This window comes from Schistocerca serialis, chromosome 5, assembly GCF_023864345.2.
Source record: "Schistocerca serialis cubense isolate TAMUIC-IGC-003099 chromosome 5, iqSchSeri2.2, whole genome shotgun sequence".
Taxonomy (NCBI): Eukaryota; Metazoa; Arthropoda; class Insecta; order Orthoptera; family Acrididae; genus Schistocerca; species Schistocerca serialis.
The window spans coordinates 231,779,042-231,798,297 of NC_064642.1; the positions used below are offsets into that span (position 1 = coordinate 231,779,042).

Genomic DNA, 19,256 nt, shown 5'->3' on the forward strand with positions numbered 1-19,256 from the left:
GTATGGGTGTCTGTGCACACTCCATGTATCATTGGCCCAGGCTGGAGTAATGCATTGTCCCTGGAGCAAAGCCACATTTGAACACTTCTGAGATCGTTTCAGAGAGAAGCAACAAAGATTATGATAGATAATGCATTCATATTCTGAACTGCCAAGTTGACATTTCTTTTGATAGTTATTGTCATGTTCCTGTAGAAAGAACTGTTTATCATGTGTAGCTAATAGCATTGCACTTCAAGAATAGATGGCAAATAGATCTGAAAAGCATATTTATTAACTTAACTGCATACTGTGCAAAATTCTTGACTTCCACCATGTACTGAGAAACACAATATGAAGTCCAAGCTTTTTAGCACCCATGGCCTATCAAGAGATTGGCAACTAACAGAATAATATTTTTATCATCATCAATACTTGAAGCTAATTTAAATTTTTCAGTAGCAATGAAGGACAAATTACATTTCCAAGCCAATATTTCTTGCACATTTCGCCTTCATCAGTAGCTTTTTGCTTTGTTAAAATTACTGGTTTCTCCACAACCTATAGTCTTTCCAGTGTGTTCCAGTGTGCACGCGTCAACAGTAATGGAAAATTAGAAACACCATCCAAACAGTCATGAATGAACTAGCCATTTCCTCTGATGTATCGATACTGCGTGGAACTTTGCTGTCATGTAAGGCAGCAGCAGCCAGTGAAACTTGTAGAAGCCAGTTGAGAGTAAGGCCTCATTGTGTAAAGCGGGGTTATTGTGAGTGTGTGACAATGTTGTACTAGTTACCCAAGTGTGTAGCCACTGTTGAAGCATTCATTTGCACAGGATCTTTTGAAAAAAACAAAGAATTTGTTTCAAGAGAAATTTCTACAATGTTCTGTAAGGGTATAAAGCACCATAGAGTTACTGATTGAAAAATGGCGGTATACAGGATCGGTTTGAAATGCTCTCAGGAATAGACAACTTTCTGTCTGCACATCTCTTAAGTCAACCATGAGATTCAGTCAACAGGTTCATCGGAGTGAGAGAAGTTGCAGACATGTTTTAAGGGCACCGAAGTTAAAAGTGCACCGGGTGAGAGTTGTGCAAGAATAGAAGGAGCCTGACCTGTAGAAGAGAGGGGGTTTCTGTTCATGGCTGTTGAAAAATGTTGCCAGTGGTGTCTTGCAAAGGCACCAACTGTCTGAGTACATACATTTCTAAAATAACCAGTACTGGTTGAAAGAAAATCCACAAATGATCCACCAGGTACCCGTACATGATGAAAAGATTGGTGTTTAGTGTGTCATTTCCCCCACAGTCGTTTTGGGGGCCATATTCTCTGAGATGACAGATTCAAACGTGTATTCGGGAATTCTGGAGGAGTTTTATTCAAACTTGACAGAGGAGGAGCATCAGTTATGTTACTTTCAACAGGATGATGCAACATGCCACACATCAGCTGCATCATTGTCCCATGTTCATGAGATATTTACACCAGAGGACAATCAGCAAAGGCTTGTGGGCCTCCTCGGTCACCAGACGATGTCCATTAGTGACTTTTATTATGAGGACTGTTAAATGGACAAGTATATGAAATAAATCCCCACGCAATTGAGGAAGTCAAGACCAGGATCCAGGATGTCATCAATAGCATCACAACAGAACAACTGCCAAGAGTATATATGATTCTCCACAAGCATCTCACAGGTGTGCTGAAGTGGACGGAGGACACTTTCAGCACCTATTGTGAAGATGAGTAATCATATCAGATACATTAAATTTCATTTTATGTTCATGTGTTGACTTTACAGGCCAATTTTACTTGCCGCACCCTGTACAAGACTTATGTCTATGGAACTGAAAAAGAAATGCATGACTATACCCTTTTAACGTATAACCGTTTACGTTGCCTTGATCCTTGCTGTGGTGAAGAGCCACCGATTGGCTCTTTTGTAAGATATGGAAACAGTTTCTCATGGTAGACAATGTATTCACTTGGTCTTGGGACCATGTCATCATCAAGTTCACCACATTCATGCAGCCGCTTTACAGCTTCTATAGCTGCTGACTGTTTTGCTAATCTTTTATTTTTCTGGGGTTCACCCTGAAATAAAACCATATGATCCGTTACTGCTGTACAAATGGAATTAAATATTTATATTTGTAGAGAAGCTAAAATATCTTAAAACTATTTCTACAAGATTCTTTTTCTTTCTTTCTCAATATGGCCCAAACTGACTTTTCTAGAAAGAATATTATTCTAATTCCTACATTGGTATAAGTTTCTTCATACTCTGACTCCATATTGCATGCTTCAAAAAGATTGTGGTAGCACATCTCTTCTAGTCATTTCATCCATGTATTCCTGTTTGCTTACTGTTGGAAACTGTGTGATTTGTTTTACATATGATTAATCATGAGCCATTGTGCTTTACTACTTACAGATATGAAAATGTTTTTCTCAAGTGCCTCAAAATTCTTAGTTACTTTCAGGACAGCCGTATCATCTGCAAACAATATCTTCTTTTCATTTTCATCTACTTTTACACTGTTAAGAAATAAACTGAACAAGATACGAACATTTTATGTTTTTAACTTCTGATCAACATAAGTTCAATAGTTAAGCAGTGTCTCTAGTTGCCCTGATACAATGCTGTACAGCCTGCAGTATGCCTAAAAATACCACAATTCTTGGATGGAGCAGTATGTATCACACTAGCTTTAGAGCACTAGCTTTTTTTCTAGCAACAGCACACACACACAGAGCCACGGTAGTGAACATTTTGGGGTCAGTGCGGTTGTGTGTGTGAATGAGTGTATGTGATCACTGGGAAAAGAGCTAGTGCTTGAAAGCTAGTGTGAATTCTGTTTTCTGTTATGTGTTCCTGTGCCCCAAGCATCGACCTTTGAAAAGAGCTAGTGCTTGAAAGCTAGTGTGAATTCTGTTTTCTGTTATGTGTTCCTGTGCCCCAAGCATCGACCTGCTATAGGTGTGGTTGCCTTTCCCTTGTTTTATGTATAATACTCGAATTCTTTAATTCTTCAGCAAGACTGTGTGATTTTGACAAATCCCTTGGAGAAGTCAAGAAAAGCTCCAGACATTACCTTTCTTCTATGAAAGTGCTGCATAATAAATTGTATTAAATATGGAACCATTGTTAATGTTTACTCCCCTTTTTGCTATTCATTACATTATCTTTTCACAGGAAAGCAATCTGTCCACTGAGGATGTACGTTTCTAATACTGTCAGAGTAGCCTGATACTCTCCATCCGGAGAATCGAGAATCTCGACAATCTTTGCCTGTTATATGTTTAAATTTTTTGTGTGATTTCTCATTTGCTGTTGCAGTTCCTAAGAAAAAAGGTTGTTAACAGATGGACAGACAGATAGTCTGATTGAAAAACACTGTGTGATATAATTACAGATTAACCATTTTCTGATTTTTCTCTTACTTGTACTCACAAAACCTTGCTTCTTGGCAAATTTTACATTTCTAGGTCAGCAGAAAGTACCCTACAGGTTTTGATGAGGTAGTTTGCGAGTATCAAAATGTGTAACATAAATGGTCATATCTGTTGACTGCACTGACTTAAAAGCTCAATTTTTTTACACCAACAAGGGATGAAGACTTAGTACGTGACAAATTTCATCTTGATACATCTCTCCACTGCTGAGAAGAAGTCTTAAAAAGTCAAACAGGCTGACAGATGGACAGACAGACAGGCAGGCAGGCAGATAACAAAGTGATCCTGTAAGAATTCAGTTTTTACCGACTGAGATATGGAACCCTAGAAGGGAAGAGGATTATTTCCAGCATTATTCTTCATTTCATTGCCAATTTGAAAAGACAGAATATAATGAGAATAGTTAGCCCATATACCTATAACTGCCTTGTTTTCGTTAAAGGAAACTTAAGTAAGTATTACCCTAACACAAAAACAAACATGCAATTAACAAGTCATTTGCTAAGCTAACAAAGACACATAACAGCTACAAATTTTTCAGTCTTACCTACTTCAACAAATTACCTGGAAAAACTTACTCAGGGCCCATAATTAATTAAAATGTAACTGCGCACAAGTTGCATAAAATATAAGTTGAGCATATATACAGAAGACTTTTTAAGTGCTTGCTTCACAAAAATAAGAATTTTACAATCACAGTGATCACACGTACCTTCACTTAGACAGGAAACATACAGCACTGCACATATGTTATGCAGTGCCAATAATAACCTGACAAAAATAACCTGATAAACCTTTCAGAGTAGATGTAGCTACCACCTAATATTTACTATGGAGCAAAGAAGTTTCTTATTCTTTTTTTTCCTCCCATTAGTCATCCAATTAACAGGGTGCCATCCAATATCCACCCTTAGTCTGTAAAACTATTTATAGATCTGTATTCTTCATACACAAAAGAAGATACTTCATGAGTGTCAGAATTTCTAATTTTTTCCCACTTCTACATTTTTCCTCATTTCAGATGCCAGCTGAAAAGGTCTTCTCATAATAATGACTACTCACTCATTGCTTTCCAATATTTTTTCTAACAACTCATCTTTTCTCATTTTAGCTGCCCACTTAATTTCTGAAGATTACCCTCTTGCAGTGCATTTCAATTATTTAAGTTTATTATTTTACTGTTTTGACAGTCCATATTTCGATTATTTCACTTCCACACAGTTGTACTTTACAGAAACAAATTCTGTAGCTTACTCCTCAAGTCTAGCTCTTTGTTCAGTGCCAACAGATTTCTTTCATGGAAAAAAACCTTTTCTGTTTAAGCCGTCCTGTGTAGTATTGCTTCCTAGGTAGGACAATTCTTTCACATCTCCCACCAATGTGTCTTCCTTATGTTTGATTATTTAGCAAGTCATTATTCTTTTCACCATACACCTTCATCATTTTTGCCTTTGTTTTACCTATCATTAAACCAAATTTTGTGCTAAATCTTCTACTTATCCCCTTAATCGACTGACTTCTTTATTTCTAAGGCACGACCATATAACTGACATATGTTTACCACAGACTACTACTACTACTACTACTACTACTACTACCACCACCACCATTACTGAAAATCTTTAATTTCCAAATAACATAAAACATCTTGACAAACAGCAAAGGAAATTTTAATTGTAGGAAAAATCATTTCTTCTGGACAAGTCCTCCTGTTCCGTAAATGAATATTTAATTTGCAAATCTCATCACATAGCGGAAATTCTGAGTCACACCTCTGCCTTATGTTGAGTAGCAACTTTCCTTTACACAATATTTTTACATTCCATCTTGGATTTTCCATTCTTTAATTTAAAAAACTGGTAGCAATTTGAGAAGCTAGGTTTAAATATATCACTAAACGAATTATATCAAAGACTAGTACGTCCTTATTTACTCAATTTATACCAGTGTGGTATCTAGTAACTCGTAATTGCGTAGCAAAAATCGTGTATATACAATGTGATAATTAGCTTGATTCACATCATGTTGATAAAAAACGTTGCAAAAGATTAACGGAATATGTCACTAACTAATTAAGTAACTAACAGAAAATCACTGAACAAGGCTGTAGTAGATAACATTCCATTTACAGGCCGATAAAACCTTGATAATTTGACAATGTTTGGATTGTTCTCTGTCAATAAACTTAACATATTTCCCCCCATAACTCAGTTTCTAGAGTTAAATGTTCAGATAAATTTCAGAGAAGAATTTCTCAGTAGTTTTATAGCAAAATTCTGTCAAGTAAACTATTTATGAAATCACAGTATTTCCCATCTATTGCTCAAGGGCACAATTTGCTCCAAATACTCAGTCAGTGTTCAGAAACATACAAGGTGTATCTAATTTCCCTTTACAGACAGTGAGGCCTTGTAGTGGAGACCAACATGGTCAAGGAATTAAGGACAGGAAACAGGGCATTTTTCCACTATACGCAAAATATTACAACACAAGTTCAAACCTCCCATATTTTTGGTGCCACAGGCTAGGATGTTATGTATGGCATTCACCAATAACATGCCATCCTATGCCCTCTACTGGTTTGTTTGCATACCATTCAGTTGTTTGTGACCTGCTGTTTGTACTTGCTGTTGTGCTTTGTGGTCTTTGTTCACACTGTACAGTAGTAACCATTCACTGCAGTACAGAATGCAAGCTGTACATACATTTCATTTTTAGTGTATTGTTGTTGACCACAGTGAACTACATGTTTGCGGAATACGTCAGCATGGCATACCGTATGGGGAACCTCAATGCATCAAATGTACGTGGAGCGTTTTCCCACTGCCACACACCTTCGCAATTCCTCTTTGCTGTGGTGTGTCAGTTGGTCTCAGAGATGGGAATATATTCATCACCAGCAGGGCCATCTGTGATGATCCATGGTGATGCCACACACCCGAGTCTGAAGAAGCTGTACTCCACGCATTGGAGGAGGAGGTGATGATGAGTAAGAGAAACATAGCAGGTAGGCTGAATGTGGATCACCAAACTACACCCAATACAAACCAACCCACCACCACCACCACCACCCAGCACCACCACCCAGAAGCTACAGGCAATGCAGGCACAGGATTTTGTTTCACAAGCTCACTTCTGCAGGCGGTTCTTGCATCATTGTGTGGACAATCTCAACTTTCCACGGAAAATCCTATTCACAGATGAAGCAAAGTTCATCAGTGAAGGTTTTCTCAATTCCCACAACGGTCATGTGTGGGCTGATGAGAACCTGTAAGCTGCGTGCCTCCATGGGCTTCAGGAATGATGCGGTCTGAATATCTGGGCAGGGTTCCTGGCCCACACTTTCTTCCACCATACCTCATGGGTGTTGCGTACTTGCGATTCCTTGATAGCGTAGTGCATGGGCTCTTGGTAAACATGCCACTGAAAGTGCATCAAAATGTGGTTCCAGCATGATGGCATACCACCTCCCCTTCACGTGTGTCAGAGACTACCTGTACCAACAATTTGGGCAACAGTGGGTAGATCATGGTGGCCTGGTTGCTTAGCCTGCATGTTCTCCTGACTTGAAACCATTATACTACTACCAGTGGGTAAATCCTTGATTTATGAGACCCTTGTGGCATCAAAGAAAGACCTGTTGGTGCAGTTATGGCTGTGGCGGCTGCTGGAGGATCAGGGATTAGTGATGGTGTGCAACGGAACATGGTATATAGGTACCAGATCTGTGTTGACATCAATAGTCATCACATCGAGCCCTACTTGTAAGTGAACCCAGATGAGAAGCAGCAAGCATGAGAGAGCAACATGTGTTGTAGTATTTTGGCTGTTGCTGGGAAAACAGCGTATTTCCAGACAATAGTTCCTATGCTAAACTTAACCATCTCGGTCCCCACTGCAAGCCCTCAAAGTCAGGAGAGGGAATTTGGTTAAACACTTTATAATGGCAAAGTAAGCAAGGATACCTCTGATGATTCCTCTATTACCCCTGTTGCCTATAGTTTAAATTAGATTCCCTCTAGTCCTCAGATGCAGGGTGACTTCCCCATTCAGTTATTGAACAGTCTCACTTCCCCTAACCCACAACTCTGTTTTTCGAAGGAATAACATTATAGTCCTAAAAACTGTCATTTTTGACACACCGTTTCTTTTACCTGCCTACCGTCAGTAATGAGAATGTTTTTATTTCCATCTTATCTGATTGCAGGATTTCAATATTCATTTACATAAAAATGTTTCTTTTTTCATGAAGTCAAGCTGTACAATTAAGTGTTATAAACTTATTATTAAAAGAACATACATGTGTACATTGTAAGAAATCTCAATATTTTCTAATACAACTGGGTAACTAAAAACAACATTTTTCTCTAAAGCAGAAATCCTTTTACCTCTATGCTCACTTTCAACACCGAGTTCACTGGTAACTGCACAAAACACACACACTTTCCACCCCTGAGCAACAGATACCACAATGGGGCAAGATTAGTATATCTGTCATGAGGCAATTTGCAGCTGTATCTGAAAATTAAAAATATCCATAAATTAGAATCAATGCTTCATATATAATGCTACATCTCAGCTTGGCAAAATTTTGTTTTTCAATAGAACTTTTGGGCAACTTATGGGTAATACAGGGGACACACACAATTGCACTGGAGCTAAACAACAGCCCGAAATGATTCTAGCGATGTATTGTATTTATCCAAGAAATCACAATATTGTACGATTTGTATGTATAATATAAATTGTTTTGTAATAAATAAGTTACACAAGGCTTCCAGATGAACTTAAATATCCACAAATTAATATCAACACTAATTGTTGGTATAATGATAATCACTTTTACTGAGGAAAGGAAACCAATGCAACAACTTTTGAACAATAAAATAGGCAGTGAATAAACAAGACTTTCACAGAACTTATATATGGTTGATCATTTTTCCCCACACACCCCCATCCTAAAACACAGAGCGCCCTGAGTATAGAGGTACTTGAACATAGCTCATCTGGTTCTTGTGCGGATGGTTGATTGCAGTACTGTTGCAGCCATAGGTGTGGTCAAAAGTATGACAAGAGGTGAGCAGCTGGCAGCTGAGCCCATAGCTGAGGTCTGCATAAATGTGTCAGGGCATTGCGTAACCTCGGTTGTCAACATGCAGTCCAAAGGTGGCGACTTATCACCCACACTTGTTTCCCTCTCTACAGGTACCTTGCTGCATTTGACATTTTGCAAAATGTCTAACAGGTGCTGTCTACGCTGGATCACTTTGAAAGGTCTGGTGTACGAGGGCTGAAGACGAGCTCGAACTAAATCAGCATGCAGCATGCTATGGGAGCAGCCGGCCAAGGCTTTGTGTACAAAAATTTTGTGTTCACAGTGGTGCAAAACAGGTAGCCATTGGAGCTTTGCAACATGTTTAGGAATCAGCTGTACCAACTGTGGCAGTTCCACCCAGTTTAGTGCAGGCGTGAAGAAGTTTGCCACAGTCCTCAGTGACTCCCCATAAACCACTTTGGATTTCAGACAATGACTTACAGATGGCCCATTTATAAGCTATCCATAGCCCTAAAAAGACCAGAGAAAGTGTTTCCATACACTTCTTTTGGTCAAACGAGAGCAGCCTTTATAATACTATACCCCCTTTCAACCATTCCATTGCTGGCATGATGGTAGCTTGTAGTGTGGTGGCTTTCGAAAATGCACAGCCCTAGTCTATTGTAAAGTGGTGAGGACAGCTGAAGCATGCTAATCAATTTGCAACAAGCATTTTTGCAACTGTCTCGGTGGATATATCTGTGACTGGTACAGCTTCTGCACTTCTCACGCATCCGTGTACTGCCATGAATAGATACTTGTAGCCTTCTGAAGACAGTAGAGGTCCCATGAGGTCAATGTGTATGTAACCGATATCCACTGGAGGCACAAGGAGATGTTCAGCATCTGTGTGAGCATCACATCCCAGTTTGCACTGCTGGTGTTGGCAATATGCAGGAACCCAGCCCTCCACCACCACGATATTTCTTTTTAAAATTCACGGCCACGCAAAACTGCTGATTTGTAATAGAGTAGTGGCATTTTCCCCTAGATGTAACAGGCTGTGGACACGGTTGAATGCCACTTTTTTGAAAATGTGGCAAAATGTAGGGTCACAGTTTCCATTGTGAGACATCGCACCATATTTTAGAGTTGCCACCTAGTGCCTCGACTTGCTTCAGCCTCAACCCCATGCAAGGATCTGCAGCTGTCAATTTGTTGCTAGGATCATAGTGAGATTTTTTAGTTCAAAACATTAACCAAACAACAAATGCAAGAAAAGTGCTCAGCAACTATATTTTCTGTGTCTTTAATGTTATGAATTTACGAGACAAACTGACTGATAAATTCATTGTGCCTGAAATGTCAAGAGGAACATTTAGCACTGACATTCTGAAAGGCCGATATGATTGGGTCAGGATTTCTCTCTCTCTCTCTTTTTTTTTTTTTTTTTTAAAGCTACCAATGATTGTTGACTTTTTGGTGTATTGCACCAATTACACTTTGGCTGGTATCTGCATTACTGGCCAATACTGTAGATGGTACACGGTGGGAGAGCAGCATTTCTTTCACGAGACTCACCTGTAGACCACAGAAAGGTTTGTCCATTTCTGGAGTCCACTTGAGTACTCATTTGCCCTTGGTGTTGTGACCAAAAAGTGTGGTCTTTAGACGTGTTTGAATGGAAGCTGTCACTGGAAGATGGTGGCAATAAAAATTCACTATGCACATAAAATATCTCAAGTGCTGCTAATCTTGTGGCTTTGGAAGGTAATGTAAAATGGATAACTTCTCTGATAGCAGGCAGACACCACGAGATGAGACCTTATGGCCAAGGAAGGTTAATTCACTTTTCCACGTGGCACATTTATCCTCGTTTAACACAGTGTCACGGCTATAAGGTCAATGTCATACTTCATGAACATCCCTGTTATGTAACTGGGTGTTGACGAGAATACCAGGATATCGACTACATATGTGAAACAAAAAGTCAGTCCCTGAAAATCTTTGTCAATGTAGCTATGCCATGTTTCAACAGTGTTTTTTTGAGTCCAAATGCCATGAATTCAAGAAATCAAAGAATAAAAGGCTTTATCACAGCTGTTTTTGTATATAACTAGACATTATTGGAATTTGATTGTAAGACTTGTAGCAGTCCAGAAGAGTGAAAACAGCTGCAACTCCCAAAGCAGATGTCAATGTAGTAGCTATGGGATGCCCATCTAGTACAGTTCTAGCACTCAATTCACAGTAATCCCTGCTGGTATACTACGAGCCATCCTTAAGGACTACAGACTGTCGGAATGACTTACAACACCCGAATGAAGCATTTCCTCAAGATTGTTTTAGTCTCTATTAAGCATTCTAGTGCAATCATGTGGACACAGTGTGAAACTGGTGGGCCAGAGGTGATACATATGTAGTGCAAATCACAGGGTTTAATGTTACGTTGTTGCTTCAACCTCTGTGGCACTGAAAAAAACTCCACAGTATGCACAATGTTAATGTCCTGAGAGAATGTGTACCTATATTATCAACTCTTCCCAGCATGCCAAAAGCAGAACAACCCCGAGTTCCTTCAATTTGTGACTGCTGAGCCAATTTATTAGAGATGCATTTGTGAAGTCCACAGTAAGCATGAAATGTGGAAGCAAATCAGCAACCTTGAAATGTGAAAGCAAATCAGTGCGTAAGATGGGCTATGTCATGTCTGCAACCACAAAAATCCACTCAAAATGGGAAGCACTGATTGTCAGATCTCTGTGGCCATGGGTGAGGATAATAGAGTTTTTTGCAGATGTTAAATATGGAAGTTTATCAAACATTACATCAGTTTTGCATGGAGTAGGGAGAGTGCTGTCTTCTGAGCTGGTGTTGATCAGGTAAACCAAACCAGGATTTTTGCCAGAAATATGTAACCAGCATAACACTGCATTGTACAGTGGGGGCAGTAGAGACTGAATCATCTGAGCTTGTGTTGTACTGTTATAAATGACACTTCTGCCATTGTGCCACCACCTGTGACCAGTTGTGAGATGGCTCCTTTTGTTCGCAGCACTGTTTACCATTGTGACCATCTGGCACTCACAACAAGGCTTCATGCACTTCAGAGCTTGACATCAGAAATATCTATGATACTAGCAGATGTTAGTACAGCTAGCTTGGTATTGTATGTGGTCTTGAGATTGATGAGCAGAATAATGTTGTGAACGTGAACTTTTATTAGGGCCACTCAACAGTTGTAATGCTTTAAATTTCTTTAGCATCATTTCAACTGTAACACATAGGAATCAAAGTTCTATGGTTATGCTCAGTGAGTGTCACTACGAGACAGTGGCACAGTGATGCATCATCTCTTTACTTGAGCTTGGTGGTCGACAATTTTATTTGGCTGGAACACTTGTAGCTATTGGTGCTGCAGCTACCACAGCAATCAAATCTACCATTGCATGCATGCTGCAACTTGCAGTAACTTCAGTAAAGATTGCTCTACATGCACAATTAGAGCTAGCTGTACTTGTGAAGCCACCTATTGTTGCCAGATATGTAACAACAAATTGTCAGAAACCACATTAGTGTCAACCATAGCATGTAAATGTCTCCAAAACTCTGATGGGTTTTTGTCAGCATGTTTTTCGTGCTACAGCACTTGTCCAAGTGGTAGTTTAATGGAACAAGCAACTTAAGCTGTTTTATGAGCAAGGTAGGCTTACTGGTGAAGTGGATGCAAAATAATGTCCGAAACTAAAGCAGCTGCCCACTGGTCAAGGTTGCTGATTGCCAGTGTAAACTAATCATGGTCTTCAGAGATCTGGTGACGTGCAAAAATGTTCTCCAGAATTACAAACCATATAAAAGATGGTCTGCAATTGTAAATACAAAAGGTCGCTGATTGCCAGTGTAAACTAATCATGGTCTTCAGAGATCTGGTGATGTGCAAAAATGTTCTCCAGAATCACAAACCATATAAAGGATGGTCTGCAATTGTAAATGCAACATAAGAGAATCGCACAAGCCAGCAGGTGGAAAGCCTTTAACGCAGATGAGAGCATCAGAATTGGTAACCTTGTTATGTCTGGCCTTTGATGTTGCTTCCTGGCAAACTGGGGGTAACCAAAATGGCTAGTTGCACTTCGTAATTCTTGGCATGTGGTCGGGGGTAATACCTGCGGTAATGCTTGCACCTCCTCCGGCATTGGAATAATTCCTGCTGCGGTAACTAAATACTCTAAAAAAGTCACTTGGTTTTGTCCTAGGACCCACTTCCTGCGATTATTGGCCACACCATAATCACTGAGACATTGAAAAACCTGTGTCAGATGATCCTTATGCTTGGCTGTCGTTTTAGAAAACACTTGAATGTCGTCAATGTAGGTGAAACAAAAATGCAGGCCGTGCAAAACCTTTGCCAATATCTGGATTGCATTTTTAAGTCCAAAAGGCGTACGCATGTGTTCGAAAAGGCCAAACAGGGTAGATATAGCTGTCTTTGGGAATTCTGCTGGCACTGGAATTTGCATATAAGCTGTAGAGGGTATGTTGGACGAGGATGGGCTGTCATGATGCGCAGTATCAAAACTCGTTGGAGTTTACCAAGTGATTTATTATTTCCAGCTACAGTGCCCCCATTCCTCTCAGTCTGCATTACTGGGTCCCACAATGCTGAGGACACCATTTCGCTGTCTGCGAAATGGCGTGGTGTGGAATGGTTGCCTCAGCGATCCGTGCAACGCACAACTGTGTGTCGGCCTTGTTCGGCTGTGCAGTTGTGATGACGTCAGGATGTGCTGGCAGTCGACTCTGTGGTCTTTGCCCGCTTTGTCTCAGTGCTACCCGCTGGGAGCTACAAGGTGCCCGTGGCATGTTTCCTCGACAGCATGGCCAAGATCGCAGCGCCAACAAGTGCTCACGATCCGGCATCCGAATCTGTGGCCCTTGCCTTGGAATGCTTCCGGTGAGTGTTGGAAGCCAACAAGACTGCCTGCGGTAGCGAGCCGTGGCATGGTCTGCCCCTGGCTGGCTGTGGACCCTGTGTTGGCCTCAGAGGGTCAAACCAGCGACCTGCCGTGGACTGGGGCACTGGCACCCCATCTGCTGCTGCATGTAGCCGGTTGTGTGACACGCCCCACCGTCCAGGAGAGCTGTCACACTTGAATGACTTGTTAGTGAACCAGCGTCTATTTACACGCGGCTGTACGCCTCTGTTTTGCTAACGCGCCGCTCAGAGTCAGTACTCATAACACCTGGGTTGGGCCAGTGGGCCACTTCTGCCTGTAACTTGTGCCATGCAAACCGCTGCATCTACTCTTTTCTGCGGGTCTGTGGCCCTGAGGCCTCCATTCTACTTCGCAACCACTGGTAGCGTAACTTATTGTCAACAGGCCCGTGCCTGGCCATAACTTGTGCGCATCAAAATATTGCACCGAAGCTAAACCTTTCCCATCTTAAACAGTGGTGCCGCTACATTGTTCCCCCCTTCAGAAAGACCCAGTATCCAGGTCAAAAACTAACTACTCTTAAACTTGTTTGGGTCGGCACATACTTATGACATATTTACTACTACTATTAGAAAACTTAGATGTGCTCAAGTCCTCTTAAACACATGACATGACACAAAACGTAAAAATTCCTTACCGGATGACCACTCCACCTAACACTCGATCAACTCCTTACCTACCCGTCTTACACCCTCGGTATCCAATCCACTGGGATTTGGACTACCGTCGGTTCCCTCTAGGAATTGGCTCTCAGCCTGATCAGAATGAAAGCAACATACAACAAAGTTGAGGGTGTGATGGCACTTGGCACATAGGTGCTCAAAACGATCATTACTTAATGACTCTCAATGGAGAGAAGTCTTCCGAAGTAAGAGTGATTTCAGGTGCGCCGCAGGGGAGTGTCGTAGGACCGTTGCTATTCACAATATACATAAATGACCTTGTGGATGACATCGGAAGTTCACTGAGGCTTTTTGCGGATGATGCTGTGGTATATCGAGAGATTGTAACAATGGGAAATTGTACTGACATGCAGGAGGATCTGCAGCGAATTGACACATGGTGCAGGGAATGGCAATTGAATCTCAATGTAGACAAGTGTAATGTGCTACGAATACATAGAAAGAAAAATCCCGTATCATTTAGCTACAATATAGCAGGTCAGCAACTGGAAGCAGTTAATTCCATAAAGTATCTGGGAGTACGCATTAGGAGTGATTTAAAATGGAATGATCATATAAAGTTGATTGTCGGTAAAGCAGATGCCAGACTGAGATTCATTGGAAGAATCCTAAGGAAATGCAATCCGAAAACAAAGGAAGTAGGTTACAGTACGCTTGTTTACCCACTGCTTGAATACTGCTCACCAGTGTGGGATCCGTACCAGATAGGGTTGATAGAAGAGATAGTGAAGATCCAATGGACAGCAGTGTGCTTCGTTACAGGATCATTTAGTAATCGCGAAAGTGTTATGGAGATGATAGATAAACTCCAGTGGAAGACTGCAAGAGATACGCTCAGTAGCTCAGTACGGGCTTTTGTTGAAGTTTCGAGAACATACCTTCACCGAGGAGTCAAGCAGTATATTGCTCCCTCCTACATATATCTCGCGAAGAGACCATGAGGATAAAATCAGGGAGATTAGAGCCCACACAGAGGCATACCGACAATTCTTCTTTCCACGAACAATACGAGACTGGAATAGAAGGGAGAACCGATAGAGGTACTCAAGGTACCCTCCGCCACACGCCGTTAGGTGGCTTGCAGAGTATGGATGTAGATGTAGATTACTTATCATTGCCTTTCCCTATATTGAGCAACATGCTGCACAAGCTGTTCGGCTGTTATGTGCCCCTCTTGCTCTGAAATGAACTGGTTTATGGATCTCAACAGACCTGACTCCAGAGTCGATTTAACAAGGTCAGATTCTGCCTTGGCAAAAACTCTAAAGTTGCTTCTGGCCAGTACAACTGTGGCTGTGTAACATTCAATTGCATGACTCCTGAAATTGACGCTGGCAGATGGAAGGTCGGTCCTATTATGTTACGCACAGGTCCACTGATTAAAATTCCGCTCCCCTCGAGCTCTATACGTTTTGCTTCGGCAAATACTCCCTGCACAAAACAACTTGCAACTACTATTAATTTTTCAAAGGGGGACAAGATCCAATGCATCCCGACCCATTGCAATCTCAATTCTGGCTCCATGTTGTCCCTTCGACAGTCTATTTCTTCCCCCCTGGCTAAAAATAACTGCACCATGCACATGTCCGGATTGGTGCTTATCACCCTGGCTGGACATATCATTACCTTCCCTCTATGGCAGCTCTGTAATTCCTCCCTCATCATCTCGGTGGACTGGCTTTTAACTGCCGAGATCAGCAATACCTCCTCAGTTTTTTTACTTCTACCGAATTGCTCAACACTCCCCTTTTCAGTGCCTGAGGTCAGGGATCACCATCACCCTTCCTCCCCATTTAAAAAGACTGCTGTCCCCAGCAGGCTCACAATACTTGAAAAAACCTACAACATTTGAAAATACAATGCCTAATTAATCTGTGTAAACCCACTCATACATAACAAGAAAACAAAAAACAACTACAAATACTCCACTACTTTCTGGATCTCTTTCTTCCTCTTCCCTTCCTGTGACATGCCTGGAATCACTTCCGGATAACTCTTAAATGGCCACAACCACCCAATGTGTACTACCGTTGTTCTAGCTGGCAGCTGAAGCTTAATATAACAGGGGATGTGGTTTCAACTACTTGGTATGACCCTTGATACCTCACAACGAACTTCTTCGTTTTCCTCTTGTGGCGCATAGGAGCTGGATAGAATTACCCATTGCCCTACTCTATACTGTGGTAAACTTCCTACAGTGACAACGTTTTTCGCTCAAACCAGTATTAGTATGGACTTTTGCATTGTATGCACTTACAATATGCTTCAAATACTCATTCCACTGACAGTGATGAGAATCCACATAAAACCTCGGCTTCTTCCCGATTGTTCTGTGTACCCGTTCTGTCCTTCTGTTTACCTGTGGATGCAACATGCTTGTCCTCAACTTCTTTCCATTCAACAATTTACAATATTCCTTCATTAAATCCGACATGAAATTGGTCCCTTGGTCAGTAATTATTGTCTCTGGTACACCAATCTTCAAAATCCAGTTCTTTACTAATGCTTGCACGACCATTGCTGCCTGCTGATTTGGCACAGCCACTATCTCCACATAACTCAAAAAATGGTTGGTATATAATTCCTGACATACTGATCCACATCCACTTTCCTACCTCTCCACCACACTCCTATTCGTCGCTCTACACCCTCCATGACCGGATAACACGTGATCATGTGCTTCCTTTAAAACCTCATCTCTCAGTTTCACTGCCACTTCTACCCTTAGCCCTAACTTTTTTTCCCTGCACAGAAGACCATCATACGTATTGAATTGTAGCTGTGTCGGATACATTTCACAATCGTTGTCAGCGTCCCATAATTCTTGCCATATTGCTAGGTCACAATGTATGACTTCTACTTTTGCCACCTTTCTACTCAGTGCATCTGCATTACCATGCTTCTTCCCAGGCTTGTGCACCACCTTGTAGTCGAATTCATTAAGCCTTACAGCCCACCTAGCGAGTCTAGTGGATGGATCCTTCAAATCCAACAACAACTTCAACACAGCATGATCTGTCACTACCCAAAATCTTCTCCCATATAAATAACATTTAAAATATGTGATTCCATAGATTACGCTAAGCATCTCCCTCTCTGTTGTTGAGTAATTCCTCTCTGCTGCATTCAACTGCCTAGGTGCATAGGCTACAGGATGTTCTTTCCCATCAATTTCCTGACTAAGAACACACCATAATTCTTGATTCGACGCATGGCATGCTAGAATAAATTCCTTTTCAAAATCTGGAAACACAAGAACCAGACTTGATGTTAACACTTCTTTCAGTTTGTAAACGCTTTCTGACACACTTCTGTCCATTCAAATTTCACACCCTTCCATAACAATCGCATCACTGGCTGTGCGAAATCTGCAAAATCCTTCATGAACTTTTGATAGAAATTGCACATTCCGACAAATGATTGCACTTCCTTAACTGTTTTCGGCTCCCGAAAATCCCTTACAGCCTGTACCAACCTCAGATCTGTTCGCTCTCCGTCCTTACTGATGATATGACCTAAATATTTCACTTCTTCCAATGCAAAATGAGACTTCTCCAGGCTCAACGTCAAACGAGCTGCTCTCAACATCATGAAGACTTCCCTTAACAGCTGTCTATGCTGCTCCATACTACTTGAAAACACTATAATATCACCCAAACAGACAAGACACCGCCATGGTTTCAAACCCCTCAACACACTGTCTAGCAAACTCTGAAATGTTGCTGGAGCGTTTTTTAAACTGAATGGCATTCTGATGTACTGGTAATGGCACCCAGGAATAGAGAAAGCAGTTTTTGGATGACCCTCTGGAGCCACCTCTAACTGATGATCACCGCTTGTCAATTCCACCGTAGAAAATTACTGGCATGTCCTCAGTGATCCAAAGTCTCCGATATGTTTGGAATGGGGTATGCGTCCATTACTGTCGAATTACTGAGGTATCTGTAATCACAACAGAACCTGTATTTCTTAGTTCCATCCATAGATTCTTTAGGCATAACAACAATGCCCGCTCCCCAGCAACTATTACTATGTTCTCTAATACAGTTCGCAAGCTGCTGATCAATGAAATCCTCCACAATCGGCTGCAAATACCTCAGTATTCTGTATGGCTTATGGCAAACAGCTGCTTCATTCCCTGTTGTTCTCCTATGTTGAAATAATGGAGTTGCTGGTAACAGCCCTCGCGGAAAAAACAAATCCTTAAATCCCAACAACAATTCTTCCGTGTGCTCTTTTTCTTCTCCTTTAAAATGTTTAACCTTGTTACACAATGCAGTTCTATTGGCAGTTGGTGGTTGATCGCTACGCCTACCTCTTGAACACCAGTCTTCGTCATCTGGTACATCCAAATTTGCCACTAAAACTCCTTTTCCCAAATTCACATTTACAGCGTTAAAATTATCCATGTTCACAGGGACTACTTGCCCATTGTTTCCCTCTCGTACACATACAATACTACATTTCACAAAACAACCTAATGGGTCAAAAAATTCATTGTCCTCCAACGGTTCAATAACACATACTGTACCTACAGGTAGATTTACTCTACACTTACCCAAAGCGACTTCCCGGTGCCAATAGACACACACACATGCGAATTAAGCCTTAATGTTAATGTACGCAGTTCAATTGGTTTGTTCATTAAGCTGAACACCCCTTGTGACAGCTCCGCAACCACAAGTTTCCCCTAGTTGAAATAACATTCCACCAAGATCCACAGTTCGTTGTCCAAGGTCAATTTTGGCATGATGTTGATGCAAGATATCTACTCCTAGGATCACATTGTAGCTCTCACTTATCCACGGTATTACCTCCATACTTGCATCAAATCGGACTTCCCCTATGCAAAAGTCAACTGTCACGGACCCCAAAGGTGTGACGACCTTATCCCCTGTGGATCTAACTTCCTTCATCCCATTAAACTCTTAGCAGCCACTGACACTTGTACCCTTGTGTCCCACAAAATCTTAAACTTTTTAGTTCTTATGGATCCTACCACTGAACATTCCACCTCTGCAAACGTATTTGTAGCACAGAAATTTAACGGGAGCTCCCTCAAGTGGGTCTTGCGGCCCCTCTGCCATTTAACGATTGTCCA

At 41.2% G+C, this 19,256-nt stretch overlaps 1 protein-coding gene across 6 annotated transcripts in view; it reads right to left on the minus strand.

Moving 5' to 3' along the window:
* The window catches only part of LOC126481228 (endoribonuclease Dicer-like), a 446,265-nt gene that overhangs the window by 192,320 nt on the left and 234,689 nt on the right, over positions 1-19,256 (minus strand). For all 6 annotated transcript variants that reach the window (XM_050104838.1, XM_050104837.1, XM_050104839.1 and 3 more), the window contains exons 11-12: positions 7,829-7,958; positions 1,857-2,078 (exon numbers count right to left, since the gene is read on the minus strand). In XM_050104838.1, coding sequence (XP_049960795.1) covers positions 1,857-2,078; positions 7,829-7,958 — 352 coding nt within the window. The remainder of the gene's footprint in view (positions 1-1,856; positions 2,079-7,828; positions 7,959-19,256) is intronic.